At 39.7% G+C, this 15,749-nt stretch overlaps 1 protein-coding gene across 3 annotated transcripts in view; it reads left to right on the top strand.

Moving 5' to 3' along the window:
* Positions 1 to 15,749, top strand: part of ZNF831 (zinc finger protein 831) — a 35,517-nt gene that overhangs the window by 5,968 nt on the left and 13,800 nt on the right. Inside the window, exons 2-4 of one of the 3 annotated variants that reach the window (XM_043496096.1) lie at positions 6,244 to 6,292; positions 8,305 to 12,659; positions 13,754 to 13,899. In XM_043496096.1, the coding sequence (XP_043352031.1) occupies positions 8,337 to 12,659; positions 13,754 to 13,899 (4,469 nt within the window). In that variant the 5' untranslated portion in view covers positions 6,244 to 6,292; positions 8,305 to 8,336. Of the gene's footprint in view, positions 1 to 1,212; positions 1,590 to 6,243; positions 6,293 to 8,304; positions 12,660 to 13,753; positions 13,900 to 15,749 lie in introns of those variants that run through there. The other 2 variants (XM_043496097.1, XM_038370504.2) reach the window with 2 other exon arrangements.

The raw sequence follows: 15,749 nt of genomic DNA, 5'->3' as shown, positions 1-15,749 counted from the left end.
ATCTGGCTACCACCCCTGAATCTAGGGGTTTGGTAAATGGGACCAGGATGAAAGTCACTCTCAGTTGTGTGTGTGTATGTGAGAGAGAGGGAATGAGTGAGTGAGAGAAAAACAAAGGAACAAACCCAGACCAATAAAGTTTTGCAAAACTAAAACCCACTTCCACCTCTAGAGATGATCCAAACTCTGAACCATTGATCTCAGACTCCAGTGGATATGCAGGGAATATGGACCAATCAATCAAAAGAAACATAACTTCTTTGTTTACCAAATGAGTCAGCACATGTGATGATAGCTAAAGTAAAATTTGCATTATGGAGACATGACATCTTCAAGGTATTAGTGATGAGCATGTACCATTTGCAAGCCAAGAAAGGGCTAATTTGCACCAGCTTGGGAAATGAAGTTCATGTGTTCCAGTTTGGCATGTACAATCCAATGATGTGGCACAGAGAATCACTCAAAGCAATAAAATTTGTATTTCATCTTAGGGCTGCATCCATAAAAAAACAGTAAACATCACACTACAGAGCCTCCTAATATATGAGTCTACTGGCCACACTGATGCTTCTTCCCTGGCTTACGTCAAAGTCTTCCTCTGGGGATAATGTGGATCAAGCGTCAGTGGCACAAGGTGTGTGAACCCCCTACTAGGACTTTTCACAGCAAGTCATCTAGTGCAGTGAAACCACACTGGTTCTGTTACATTCACGGCTATCCACATCTATGGAGAGCAGGAGGGAAGACTGCTGAAAGTAAAACAGCTTTTAGAAGGGGTCAGGGCCTCTTTGCCCATGTCACTTAAGGGCTGGAAAGCTGTCATGTAGCAATGAACTTGAGTGGTAATGTGTCTGACCTGATGAAGTGAACTCCTACATTCAAGATCTGGAAAATTAAGACTATCTCTTCAGTTGTGTTGTTTGCAACTGGGCCTCACCCTATTTTCTATGCAACTCTAAGCTGATTTTAGATGCCAAAGTCTCTCTTTCTCAGCCTACGCTAACTGCATTTTTCCAACATAGCTAAAGTATCTGTGTCCTATACCATTTCAGTTATCACTTGTTCCCTATCTGTGCTGCACTATCAGAAGCCCTTGGATCATACTCACATTGGATAGATATTAGGATTCTTGTCTAACAAACATCTGTGTCTTTCATTGTTCGTTTCCACTACAATTTTAAGAACTACTTGCTACAGTTGTACAGAAAGTATTTTAAGAAAATTAGCTTTAGTCACATACAATTGTAGGAGTTTTCTTTGTATCACATTAATATCTTTCACTTAACAATGTTACCAGTAATGCAATTTATAAAACACCTATATTTCGAGGCTGCTGATTCTGTTTATGGGCTGTTAGATGACTAATGATAATGATAGAAAAAGGTTGAAATGCTGTTTCATGTTCCTGTTTCATCTCTTCCTGTTTTTTGAAGGTTGTTACTATGACACTTACGAGTGTATACAGAAAAAAAAAATACTTCCTACTTCTTATCTGTTTCAAGTCTGTCTGCATTTCTCTCTCTCTCTGATTGCATCAAATATTGACAGCAATGAGACTTCTTTTGGTGAAATACTTAGTTATATGCAAGGTACGGTAAGCTCAAAAAAATCTCTCTTATTTCTATAGAAAAGAGGATATCTTAATCTTTTCTATACTCTGCAGTATTATGTTTGGAGTAGGAATGACTGGAAGCCTTTTTAAAAGGCATCCTATCAGCCAGTATAGTACATTATGCATGTGTAGAATGTTCAACAGCTACTTCGATGTGATAAAACACATCAAGCTTTTTGTGCCTATGGACAATATCCATAGGCCAAGTCAGGGGACTTAATATTGTATTTAGTTAAAAATTACTCTTCACAAAAGGTATGTGAAATACTGTGTAAAGAAATGTAAAGAAGAAATACTGGAAATAGATTGCATGCTGGACTGTTAGCAATATTTTTAAATATGTGATAGCAACTTTACCACACAGTTTGTATGCGGCATTAGATATCCAGTGGGTAGAAAGAGTCCTTTGGTTGTATAATTCAGGATTACAATGGGGCTGTATTGTAGTGCTCAGAAACCCAAGGATATATAATATATATGACATAATAAAGAAGCAATTTATATAGGAAAATGTAGCTCTGTTATTCTCCCATGTTTTTATGTGTTTAACTAATATTAATGTAACTGATATGTTAACACAGTGGGTTAAATGCCAATCTCTGTTACACTTAGGTTGCCAACTTTCTACTCGCATAAAATCCAACACCCTTACCCCGTTCTGCCCCTCCTCTGAGGCCCTGCTCACTCCATCCCCACTTCCTCTGTCACTCGTTCTCCCTACCCTCACTCATTTTCACTGGACTGGCTTTAGGGGTTGGGATGCAGGAGGGGGTGAGGGCTCCAGCTCGGGGTGTGGGCTCTGGGGTGGACCCAAGGATGAGGGGTTTGGGGTGTAGGAGGGTGCTCTGGACTGGGACTGAGGGGTTTGGAGGGTGAGAGGGGGATCAGGGCGGGGCAGGGCACGGGGTGGTGGTGAGAGCTTTGGCTGGGGGTACAGGCTCTGGGGTGGGCTGGGGTGAGGGGTTTGGGGTGCAGAAGGGTGCTCCAGGCTGGGACCGAGGGGTTTGGAGGGGTATCAGGGCTGGGGCAGGGGGTGCAGGATCTGGGTGGCACTTACCTCATGTGGCTGCCAGAAGCAGTGGCATGTCCCCCCTCCAGCTCCTATGCGAAGCCGTGGCTAGGTGGCTCTGTGCACTGCCCCATCCACAGGCATTGCCTGCACTGGCTATGGCTCCCAGCCAATGGGAGCTACAGAGCTGGTGCTTGGGGCAGGGGCAATATGTGGAGCCCCCTGGCTGCCCCTACACCTAAGAGCCAGAGCGGGGACATGCCGCTGCTTCCAGGAGCCACACGGAGCCATGGCAGGCAGGGAGCCTTCCTTAGCCCTGCTACGCTGCCAACTGGACTTCTAACGGCCCAATCAGCGGTGCTGACCGGAGCTGTTGGGATCCCTTTTCGACTGGGCATTCCAGTCGAAAGCCGGACACCTGGCAACCCTGGCTACACTGGTGTCAATCTGGAGCTACTCGATTGACTTTATAGGATCTATTTACACTGGAGTAACTAGAAGCATGATTTGGACCAGTGACCGAATTAATGTATTTTAATGGAATTACAGTGACCAGTTCTGTTAATGCCAATATAAAAGTAATACTTTTTAAACTTGAAGAATTGGCTGGAAAAATTCAGGATAAGCCAAATCCTGCTCCACTTTTGCCAGTAGCACAAAAGCTTCAATGGGACCAGGTTTTGACCCTGTGGAGCCAGTCCGACAAGGTACCAAGTACCCCCTTAGAGGTGCTGAGCACTCTCCATTTTCCCAAACGTCAATAAGAGTTGAGGGCACTCAGTACTTTTCAGAATTGGATGCTTTTTGTAAAAATTGATTTGCTATATTAGATAAAGACTATCTAGAATTAACCTTGAGTTATAATGAGATTGTGATAAACTGTTGCTGCAGCAGCACAGCCTATGTGCAAAAGAATATTGTGGTTTTTTTCTGTAGAAGTATCTTTATACTATAAAGACATGAAAAGTGAGATCTTATGCACCACACTAAAATGTAAGCAACACAGGACATCACCTAGGAAGAAAGATAACATCAATTGGTACGGAAAACAGAGAACTGCCAGAATTGAATAGAAATAATATTAATAACTATACATGTATCAGTTAAGCTGCATGTGTGTTACCATTTAATTCAAAAGTTTAGCATTACTTAAAACTTTCCCCAAAATTATACTGTGACCCATATAATTGATGATTAATGCTAGTCTTAAGCCTGGTCTACACTGAGGGGGGTGGGAATCGATCTAAGATACGCAACTTCAGCTACGAGAATAGCGTAGCTGAAGTCGACGTATCTTAGATCGACTTAGAATCACTTACTTCGTGTCCTCGCGGCACAGGATCGATGGCCACTGCTTCCCCATCGACTCCGCTTCCGCCTCTCACTGTGGTGGAGTTCCAGAGTCGACTACAGAGCAATCCCCGATAGATCGATCACTACCCGCCTTAAAAAAAGAAACAGGAGATGTCTGACTTTTCCTTTTTATTACATTGCAAAGTATTGGGGCTGTTCTCAGGAAAATATCCTCTACAAACTTTTCATGGTAACTGTGTACAGTGCAAATTAGTCACACAGACATTTTTCTGAAAATGTAAACCTCTTATTGTCTATTTTTTTGAGGTAGCTATTCATTTATTTAATTTACCTATCTGTGATATTTCTGGGGTTATCATGTCATCTACCTACCAGTGAAATTATTATTATAGACATATTGCTGCATAAAAACTGAACTACTAGATATGTGTATCCACTGTCCCATTATTTTGCACACTAACAAAAAAGGTGCTATTCTATAGTGCAGTTGGGTATTTCAGAGTAATGATCTTTTTAATAAATGTTTTGATAAATCCTAAGTAATCATGAAAACACCCAGTCTGATTAGTCATTCTTATAGAAAGGCACAGTTTTACTTGGAAATTATTATGTCTTTGCTTTGTTACCTCATATTGCAACAGGGCTAGGTACAGTTTATGTTCTACTTCCCATTTCTGTAAAGCACCATACCACAGAATAATTTCTCCTTATAGAAACCTCTAACACAGAAAAGTGAAATTCATGCCTGGCAGCTGGGTTTAAACACACAAAAGCATTGGCCATGGGAAGGAGGTGAAAGGGCAGGGTACATCAATGTATTCTGGGTTGACTCGTTTCAAATGTTGGGTTTTCACAGATTCTAAGGCCAGAAGGGACCACCGTGATCATCTATCCTGATTTCCTGTGTCACACAAGCCATAGAACTTCCTTAAGTAGAGGTACACCATACAGCAAGACAAGTTCGTATGTACCATGCCCATTATCAGATGTGTGTCTACTTTGGGTCAGAATGTGGCCCAGCCTTACATGACTCTGCAAGTGTGAAAAGGGAAGCAAGACTCCCTCCCTGCCAATGCAACCTCCTAGTTAGGCGAAGGAGAGAGAAGGCGCTTTGGGGCTTCTACTCCACTCCTTGTTTCTGCCTACTCCTCCCCAAGTTGCCAACCAGTGGAGATGAGCTGGTGCAGGGGTGAGGAAAGTAATTTGTATCTGCTCAGGAACTGAGGCAGATTGATTGGTCCCCCTTTGCTCAAGTGGAGAAGTACAGTTTGTTCCATGGGCTATGACTGGCTTGATATAGCTGTACCTTTATAGATGGCTGACCTTTATAGAGGGCTATGCTGCTGTTGTGGTTCAATATCGTAGCATAGAGGGGTCTCTAGAGGCTCTTTTAGTTTTATTCATGCTACCTCAGAACTCCTATTTTTAATTTGTAGTCTTGACCCTTATTCCTAGTCTACAGCCTAGAATTTCATCATGGATTTCATTATGCTTGAGCAAGTAGCCCTAGCATGTTTGTTAACTGTGACTAGTTCTACCTGATCGCACATACAGGGTTATTCCCACAACTTCTCCATTTGTTCATGTGATATATTAGCTCAATTGAGTCCTGTGCTAACTTTCTCAGTCAACATAATGGCTGAACCACTATTGGATCTTTGGTTTATCAGCTATTCCAACTGCAATTGAGTGAATAATTCAGATCAACTAATTTAGTTCAGAAGCACTGCCATTTTTCCTGATCATGAATTGTCTGCAAATAGATTGAAAAGTCCTCTAATGTAATTATTTAGCATTATTCACAAATTTCTTCAGAGAGTATATCTTACAAAGAGTTTGTTGTGAATACCTGTAATGCATGCTGTATGGGTTAGCTATACAAGTCACATGGCATAGTTTCAAAATTCAGATTGTTATATTGGATTACAATATTTGCTGTTTACTCTGTGACAGTTTGCTACATAGATCATCCAATTAGGTAGCAGAAACTGTAATAGTGACTTATGTGAGAAGCCAACACAGTGCACGTTTCAAATGTCACTGTTGACTGTTATTAAAAAATGTGCTTTTTGCGACTATTTGCTCTAGTAAACCTAAGTATTTGAATATTCAGAAAAACTAAACACAAAAGGGTTGTGAACATAGATGAATCACAATTTGAATGAATTTTCACAAGAAGTTTTCTACAGTTCAGTCAGGCTCTATTTATGATAGATTATGCTGATATTATCCTGCTATTTCTGCTCTTCCTAATGGTAATTTTAAAGTAACTTATTTTCATGGCTTTCCAACTTGTTTTTATTATTAGGAAGGGGAGGAGGGGAGAGAGAACAAACCACCAAGGCTAGCCAAATCAGGTTTGTGAAAATAAAAATTGCTCTGAACCCGATAACCAAATCTTGAACCAAAACAAGTATATTGGGACACATTTTCTTAAAGGGTGGCATCCTTTTTGAGTGTGCAAGCTGTACCTACATAATTTTTGCCCAGCTATTCTCTCTCTCTCTCATATATATATATTTTTATATATACACACAAGGCAACATGCCATCATGGTGCCTCTAATTCATTCAACACACACAAAGACAACTTTGTAAGCTATCTCCACTTTTTGCCTCCAACAGTGTGAGCTCTAACATCTGTTATATCTTTTACATATATAAATTTGGATAGTAAAAAAAAGAACCTTTTAAATCTACAGTTTCATTTTGTTTTCACCTTTTGATTCCTTGTTTAATTCTGACAGTGTCTTCAGCCTCACTTAAACAAGGTCATTATATGGGGCCATGCATAGCACTCATTGTTTGTAGCAGTGAGTCTTTAATAACTGTCTGTGCAAATTTTCTTCTAATTGTGGCCTGTCTGCTTCAGCTGTAGTTAAAAGTATCAAATACAGATTAAAATGCAGTGCATCCTTTACTTTGTATTGTCTCACACTGGAGAGTAGATCTGGACACCAGCTCTTTTTTAGGAATGTTTACATTAGAAACAGAGACTTGTTATAATTAGAGAGGGACCTGACTGTAACCAAAGTTGGATATGAACTTTCCGAAATTGTAGGGGTATTAGATATGGGATTATGTGGCTCACTCTCAATTCTTGTTAAAACGCTACATTAAACTCTAATTATGTTTTTCTTTTTCAAACATCAGTAGCTTCCAGATTAGTTTCAAAAGACAGAACTAACACGATATATGGTGTCAACAAATTAGAACTTATTTATTTAAAACTATATTGAGAGTGATATATATAATGAATTTGTCAGTTTTATAGCATCTTCCATCTGAAAATCTCAAAGCCCTAATTCTCAACACCTATGTGAAGTTTGTGAGTAATTAATTGTTAAATCCATTTTACAGATGTATAAACTTAGGCACTAAGGTTCTGATAGAATACCCATTAAAGTAAATGGAAATATATCTGACTTCAGTGGGTACTGTCAGAACTGGTGTGATTAGGGTCACAACACAAATGAACGGAGGAGCGGGGAATACAATACAGAAGTTCTGATTCCCAATCTGCAGTTGTAACTAACAGGCTACACTGCCTCTTGTCAAAGCTTCTTTACGCACGTGTTTTATTTTAAACAGGGTATATTTGTATCCTTTAGTTACTGAATTCATTACAATCATTTATATTTTATATCTGATTAAATGTCCAAGCTTTGTTATTTTTTTTCTGAAGACTGATCTTCAAAAGTGCAGTTGTGTGTGCAACTGTGCATTTGTACCATGTTGGCAGTTGTACATGTGTAAATCAAGCGGGCACAAGAGTGTCCTGATCAAGACTTGGCCTACAAAGTTTAACATTCTATTTTATTAAGCATACTGTTCAGTGAGAATAAGTTAATCATGAATCTTTGGGAGCACTGGAAGCTGCTCATCTAGAAAGTAATTTGGAAAAAGATATAACATCAGACTAATTCAGAGTAATTCTATATTACTGTACTATACACTGTATCCTATCCTATACCATTTCCAATATTATGAAAGTGCTTTGATGTCAGTTTGAAGACTAAGATTTTTAATATCTGCATACCACTTCAGGATAGATTTTAAAAGGAGTCTTTAGCGGTCGGTCTCCTTTGCACTATACTAAACTTTTGTGTAATGTTCCTGTGTTTTATTAGCTTCCATCCAACAAACCAGAGGTGACACTATTTTAGTGATGAATAAACTGATTCCTGTACATGTAAAGTTTGTATAAAAATTTTTGATATTCTTCAGTATGGAAGACCTTATAGAAATATAATTAAATTTTGCATCTACTACTATAGTAGATGCCGAATTTATATGGCATAATGAACAGCCGAAGAAAATCAAGATTTTTCATTTCAAACATAACTATATGTTATATTTGTTTCCCATAGATAACTGAACTGGATAACATACAACCTTTGAAATGGAGGCACAGAGGCAACCCCATTCCACAGTTGCACTAGCTGATCAACCAGTTAAAGTTTCATCTCTTCAGGCTGCATACTGTTCATCAAGTATCAGACAGAGTCCTGTGATTTTTCAGCAGGAACAAGCCCTGCCTCAGACTATATACCTGAAAGCCCTTACCATACCACTGTATCATCCTATCCAGTCAGGATGCTATCAGTCAAACAACCAGTTAGCAGCTGGTGGAAGCAGCATAAATCTAGACAGCAGTAATATGCCTTTAATCCTAAACCCACGTCTGCATTCAGAGAGGACAGATCAGCCTCAGTCAGTTGCTCAGAAACAAGCAGGGCAAACTTTGACATTAAACATAGTTAGTTCACCGGTTTTACCATCAAGTTCCTGTCCAAATGCACCTGTTGGAAGTCCAGGGAAATCCAAAAATGCTGGGAAGTACATCTGTAAACACTGTGGACGAGATTGCCTGAAGCCCAGTGTCCTTGAGAAACATATTCGCTCACACACAGGTGAGAGGCCCTTTCCCTGCACTACCTGTGGTATTGCATTTAAAACTCAAAGCAATTTGTATAAACACAGAAGAACCCAAACACATGTCAACAATACCAAGCTGCCCTCAGGGTCTGACAACAGTGGCATATTAGAGGAGAATGAGAAGGCAACAGACAGCATCATGTCACATCAGGGTGCAAAACGAGACAACAATGTCTGTGAAAAGCAGGGGCCAAGAATTAAACAAATAATTTCAGAGACCAGTACCACAATGGACACGAAGACATTTCCATCCATTATTTCACTACCAACACTGAATGCTTTATCACTTACATCAGAAAGTCAGAAGATAACAATTGATGATTCCTATTGGCCAGAGGCAAGTCAGGGTGTCTCTGAAAGAGAACCAATGCAAGATCCCCAAAATCTATCTTCTCTACTAGTTTTGCCAGACAGTGTACACCAGAGAAAGATGATACAGGAGCAAAGATTCTCAACAGCAAATAAACATATTCAGTTGCAAAGGCAGCAAGCAACTTATTCAGATAAGCAATGGGACTGCAAACCATCTGACTATAAGCTGAAGAAGTGTGAGAGCACTGATTCCGGATATCTATCACGCTCTGATAGTACAGAGCAACAGATGCTGACCTCCAGCCCCCTGCATAGTCTTTGTGAACAAAGCACAGAGCTGGAAAATGAAACTGCCTTCAGTGGCTTAAGGTGCATGGCAGGAAGTAGTGCAAAACTGGATTCAGCTGAGAAAGCAACAGCCTTGATGCTAGAGAAAAAGAAGCTGGAAGAGCATATCTCAAAACTGATCTCTCATAACAAAGCTGTGGTGGATGATACCCAATTAGACAACGTTAGACCCAGAAAAACAGTGCTTTCCAAGCAGGGCAGTATTGATCTGCCAATGCCTTACACATATAAAGACTCGTTCCATTTTGACATCAGATCTCTTGAAGTAAACAGGAAAAAGAATCTTTCCCTTTGTTCAGCAAAATCTACCTTTACACCCATAGAAAAATCCAAGCCACTGTTTTTTCATTCAGTCCCCACGCAATTCTCGACAACAATAGACTGTGTGCCTGTCACAAGAAGCAACTCTTTGCCATTTGTAGAGAGCACAAGAATGGCACACGACAGAGTGGGTAGCTCAAAACTACCATCTTTCACTAGGCAGCCCCTGAATATGAGCTCTTCTAGTTTGTTGCATAGCAACAATCTTGCTACAAGTTCAGTGGATTTTCCTAACAGCCATCCCCGTGCACTTGTCAGACAAACAGCAGTGGATGACTTGCCACTAAGTAACGCAGTCTATGATTATTCTCTCTCTGAGGAGATGAAAGAAACTAAAAAGCCTGGAGCTGGAGGAGAAGGAGTGAATGCTAAATGTAAGAAGTCAACTCAAAGGAAATTTAAAATGTTCTCTCAGGAAAAATGGCAGATGTATGGTGACGAAACATTCAAGAAAATCTACCAAAAAATGAAAAGCAGTCAAACTGCCAAGAAACTGAATCAAAGGGGGGAAAAGGCAACAGACAATATAGGCTTCACCCCTGATCCAAAGGAAGCAGCCAATGGTGATGGAGTTATTCAGCCAAAAGATGGAAGGAGCTCTTTAAGTGGGAATCTTTCCTCCCCTGTGACCATTTCTAACACAGAATTAAACATTGTGAAATCAAAAACCTGTCCCATTGGTAATCGTGTACTGCACGGTGTTTCCTCAGAAGAGAATGAAGGCAGATTTACAGAACTAATGGAAATGGCACATTCAATAAATGCTGGTGAACAGAGTGTAATATGCAAAACTTCCCCAAAACATTGCTGCAGGAACAAACATAGTTCAGATAAATATACAGGTGGCAATAACATGTTACTGGCTGTAAGCAGTCATGAAACAAGGCTTCATTTTAAGCAGAGAGCTAGTCAATTAAACTCTAACATGCTGAACACTGATAGTCTGCAAATGCATAATAGTCAATTGGAAGAGTCATATCCTGGGAGTGAATCCAATATCCTCATATTAGATAGTGAAAATATTTTTAAAAGTGATGGAGAAAACCACACTAGTAAAGAAACTTCTCAACATGCACAGATGACCTTAAGGGCACACAACTGCAGCAATGGTGAATCTACACAGGAATTCCAAAAGCTACCATCAGAGAGAAAAAAACTGAAAGTCGATGAGCTGAAGAGTGGAGATAATGGAGCTCTAAAATCCAGTCCCAGCTCCAGTAGCGAAAATAACACAGTAGGTGAAACAGTGAAACTGATAGACTGTTATAGTGTACATGCCATCTCCCCAGCATTAGTTAAACAGTCAGCTAAAGACGGAGAGCAGAATTCAAGCACAGACATGAATGAATCGATCAGCAGTGCTGAAGGCATGGAATATGAGAAAACAATGAAACTTCCCATAGAACCCATATATGATAGTGATAATACTGCTAACCTTCTTCCACAATCAGCAAAGGTCTCAACAGCTTCACTTTCTGAATTTCTGGTGCCTGAGTTAAAGAGAGATAATTGTAGTTCTTTTGCCTTAAGTAAGGTGACAGATACAGGAGCCAAAACATGTCCTGTGACAGCAGGAGCAAGATTGTCACTGCATAGTGGTGATGATGCTGGCATATCTTCCACTACTCAAAATCTGGAGTTTGGTCAGGTAACTCCACCTCTAAAGAAAAATGCATTTTCTCCAAAGTACATCCTTAAATTACCACAAGAAGAGAGTACTACAGACCTGTCACTTTTAGTGGAACAAGGGCAGGAAAGCATGTCTGGTATTTCTCTACCAGTTCCGATAACCAAAACTTCCTGCACTATCAACAATAGGACAGTCAGTGTTGATTCTGGTGATGTGTTTTTGTCCCCTTTAGAATTTGAACTGAGACACCAGGCCAGAGCAGTAGGGCTCAGATGGGGTGTACATACAAACTGGAAGGCTCTGGTACCTTGTCTACCAGTCAACTCAAGAACAACTAACAGCCCAACCAAGATAGATGACAGCTTTCAGAACCAAAGCTGCAGGCAGAAGGAAATAATCAAAGACACCTGGAAAGAGACTAAGCATAAAGATAACTTAAGTGATCGAATGCAAGCAGACGAGAAGTGGATAAGTACAACCGTTTGCTCTGCACAAACCACAGAGAAGAAAGTATGCTTTACTTCTGTGTATACAGGTGGCTTTTTCATATCTGCCGACATCAAAGGAGAGAATCAGGTCTTACGTCACCTTCACTCAGGAAATAACTCTTTAATAATGACATCTTCATCAGGCAAAGGGGCAACCTCTAGCGGGGACACTGAACAGACAATCATGGGATGGGACACAGATGGTAGCTCTTCAGGCATCCTTAAGGACACTTCACCAGGGTTGCAGGATTTACAGTATTCTGTGTGTTCAATAGACAATTCAAATTATTTTTGCCATTCCTTTGGCACGTTTTATTGCCACACCCTCAGTTCTCAACGTAAGGAACTCCCTGCACTGTCCCAAATCAGTTTGACTTGTCTCTCGGGAAACTCAAGGATCTCAAGCACAAAGAGCTCCTTCCCATCACTAAATGCTGAGCCTCAATTAACTTGGTGTTGTTTAACCAGAAGCCTTCCTCTACCTGCTGAGCAAAAGGAGAAGGCCGACTCTGCTTACTCTTCCTTGCACATCTGTAAGAAAAATTCTGGTAGTGAAGGCACATTGTCAAAATGTGACTTTTCTTTTATCAAAATGAAAAGTATTAGCAAGACTGTGCCCTATGGCTTAACCACTGGGAATTTAAAAACACTGTTTTCATCCTTTTCCCAGGGAGAGCAGCTACAGAAGGTAATGTTGTGAATCCTATTTCCTATTTCAGAACAGGGGCACAGTTCTCCAAGATTACTCTTTAATTAGAAAGAATAGGAGAGTGAAGATTAGGGGGCATATTATTCCAGCATGCATATAAATCCTGTTCTGTCCCAGATTATTGAGAGACTTGAATTAATCTACTTTAACAAAAAAGTGCCTAATTTTTTCTCCCAAAATATGCATGTGTGGGCACACACAGGTGACTATATATATCAAATACACAGGTACATATGCAAACTGCATATAGCTGCTCATTTCGTGCACAGGACTTGCATATTTTGTGGAAATAAGCATGTCCTATTGCATGGAAATTTGGCCAGAAAATTTGCTTAGCCAGAAAAGCATGCTTTAACTTTATTGTAACTTGAATTTTATAGTCTTTGGATTCCTCTATTCCAGCATGTGCTTTTTTCTGTTTTCATTTTAAATTATTATTTGTATTATAGTAGCCCTTAGGAGCCACAGTTGAGGGTCAAGGGACCCTTTGGGCTAGGTGCTTTACAAACAAGTAAAAAGGACAGACCCTGTACCAGAATCTGTTTTGCTTTACACTTGAAGTAATAGTGAAAATCTTTCATGAGAATGGACTCACATCTTAACAGAGACACTTGTATTCATACTTTATAAAATGTTTTTAAGATTTTGAAGGATATTTTTAGTTTAAGAGTAACTAATCAGTTCAAGAGATTTACAGCTCCTGGAAGAATGTCTAAAGTGAACGTCAACCTCACACCCAGCAGGGCAGTACTAGAGCACATACATTATTTTTGCATGGGCCCAGAAAAATATTAAACTTGTTTTATTTTTAATTTTATGGTTAATATTCAGTTAAATATTCAGTTAAATATGAATAATATTCAGTTAAATATGAATTTAAACACACAACATATAAATACTTTTTTAAATACAGAAGGAATTTGTTACCAAAAATCATTATTACACTGTTAAATTTAGGATTTACACTGTTTGACAATGTTCTGTTAATCTAATCAGTTAATTTCTGTAACTCATTCAGAAATGTTCATGTGCTTTGAAATGCACAAGTATAATTTTCTCACTATTCTCAACAGTCCAGTTCAAAGGCTGGAGGAAGTGGAGCTTCAGGAACTATTGCAGCGCGAGAGAAGAAAGAAATACTTTGCAGAAGGGAAAAATTCACAACAAATAAATCCAAGAGGAGCCATAAACAGAAAAAAATGAAAATCAACCCAAAATGGTAAAGAATGTTGTTTTCAACCTCATCCAATATAGGTAGCATTTTACTAAAATAGGTATAAGATTCAGAAACTGAAACGGTGCCCCCAAAGTGCTGATTAACCAAAAGAGAGAAGCATGATGATTTGGGAAAATGCATGATCATTTAAAAAAAATGTTATTTTATAAAGAAAGTGCAAAGCTTTCTAGGCACATCACAAATGTGTCAAAGGGAGAGGGAAACCTTGTCAATTAATGCTCACAGTTGTTTGAAGTTTATAATTTCAAGAGGGAACAAAAGAATCATTTTTTTTTTCCTGGAGGGACCCAAATTTTGAACCTTTAGTTCTCTACTGCAGATGAAATACAATGCAGAACTGCGAAGAACTGTATTATTTTTTAGGTCTTACTTGCTGTTTTTGTGGTATCCAAGTTTTTTTGCTCTTGATAGATGTCACCCATAAAGCCACTGCATGGCCAAAATCCATGCCTGGCCCATGATCTGATAATCTGGGTCAGACATATTGAGCCAAAGCATTCCTGGTTACTGTAGAGACAAGAGAATTTCTCTTCTGGATCAAGAAAAGATCTTTTTACACAGCAGTTAGAACAGGATTTGCTGCTATGCTAAGGAAGACTGGGTTGGTGACTGGGAGACAAATTTAACCCTAGAATAAGTGGGTAGAGCTCCAAAAACTTCAGTATCTGCTTGCACTAAATTTAAATTTGCCCTAGCAGAATAACACTATCCTGGATAAACTGGGTGAACATTATAAAGACAGTGGGCCATAATCAGAAGTGATGATAGTGACACCTCAGTAAACTGACAAGCCAGCATCAATCAATCTGAATTGATGTAACGTGTAACCCACACACCTCCTGTGTGTGGTGTTCTGTCCCATCTAGTGGCACGGAAACCACTTAGAGAGAGAGATTAATGAATCTGCTCTACAGCCTTAGCTAACAGCCATGTGGCTTTTAGCTCATGCAGTAGAGACTCATGCACTAAGCTCCAGAGGAGTTCCCAGCTTCGATCCTACTTGCTGACGACCAGGGTCTGTCGGTGTTATACATGTATTGAGGGGGTAATTATAGGGTAGTAAATGATAGGGTAGTAACTGGAGAAGCATCCAACAGAAGGATATAGGAAGGTATAAATTGCAGGCATGAGGATTTTCCAGTACTGTTAACTGATGCTTATTTGAGAGGAATGAGTCAAAGCCTCTGAGCCACTGAGGCAAAGGCTGCCAAATTAATTTTTCTCCAATAGGACCACATCTAATCTGGACCTAATGTGAATGCATGACCCCATCCTGATTTGTGTCAGTGTATGTTTGATGACCAAGCTTTGTTATCAACTAAACTACTGCCATTAATGTGACTGTATCTATGGGACCTGTCCTGTAATATGCTTTGTGCAGGCAGAGTCCTGCAACAGTGGAAAACCACACTGAATTAAAATTAGAGGGTCCTATGTAGAAGTAAGGGTCTGTCAACACAAAGCTCAGTCCAGGATCAGGGCTTAAAGTGCTCAATTCTGCTTTCCTGAAACAGGCAAAATCTCTATTGACTTTAACAGAATTAGAAGATCAGACCTTCAGGGCTGAATTGTCCTCTTTCTACTTGTCAGTTCTTTTCCTGGCAATCCCTGCCCCCCATACACATTTTCAGAAACTCTCACATGATTGTTTTCAGTTCCTGTTTATCACACACTTTTCTGTTTTAGAGGAAATGAATTAAGAATGCTGCAAAGCTTTCCTGTAGCACTATACATTGTCACACATGTTTTTTTCTAGTTCATGCCTCTTGAACAATCGTAACATGGTAAAAAAAGGGATAGGATAAAAAAAAACCCACCACTAACCCTCTTAA

Source organism: Dermochelys coriacea, chromosome 13 (assembly GCF_009764565.3).
Source record: "Dermochelys coriacea isolate rDerCor1 chromosome 13, rDerCor1.pri.v4, whole genome shotgun sequence".
In the NCBI taxonomy this organism is placed as follows: Eukaryota; Metazoa; Chordata; order Testudines; family Dermochelyidae; genus Dermochelys; species Dermochelys coriacea.
The sequence above is the reverse complement of the archived record's forward strand: the minus strand, read 5'-3'. Positions and strand labels throughout refer to the sequence as shown.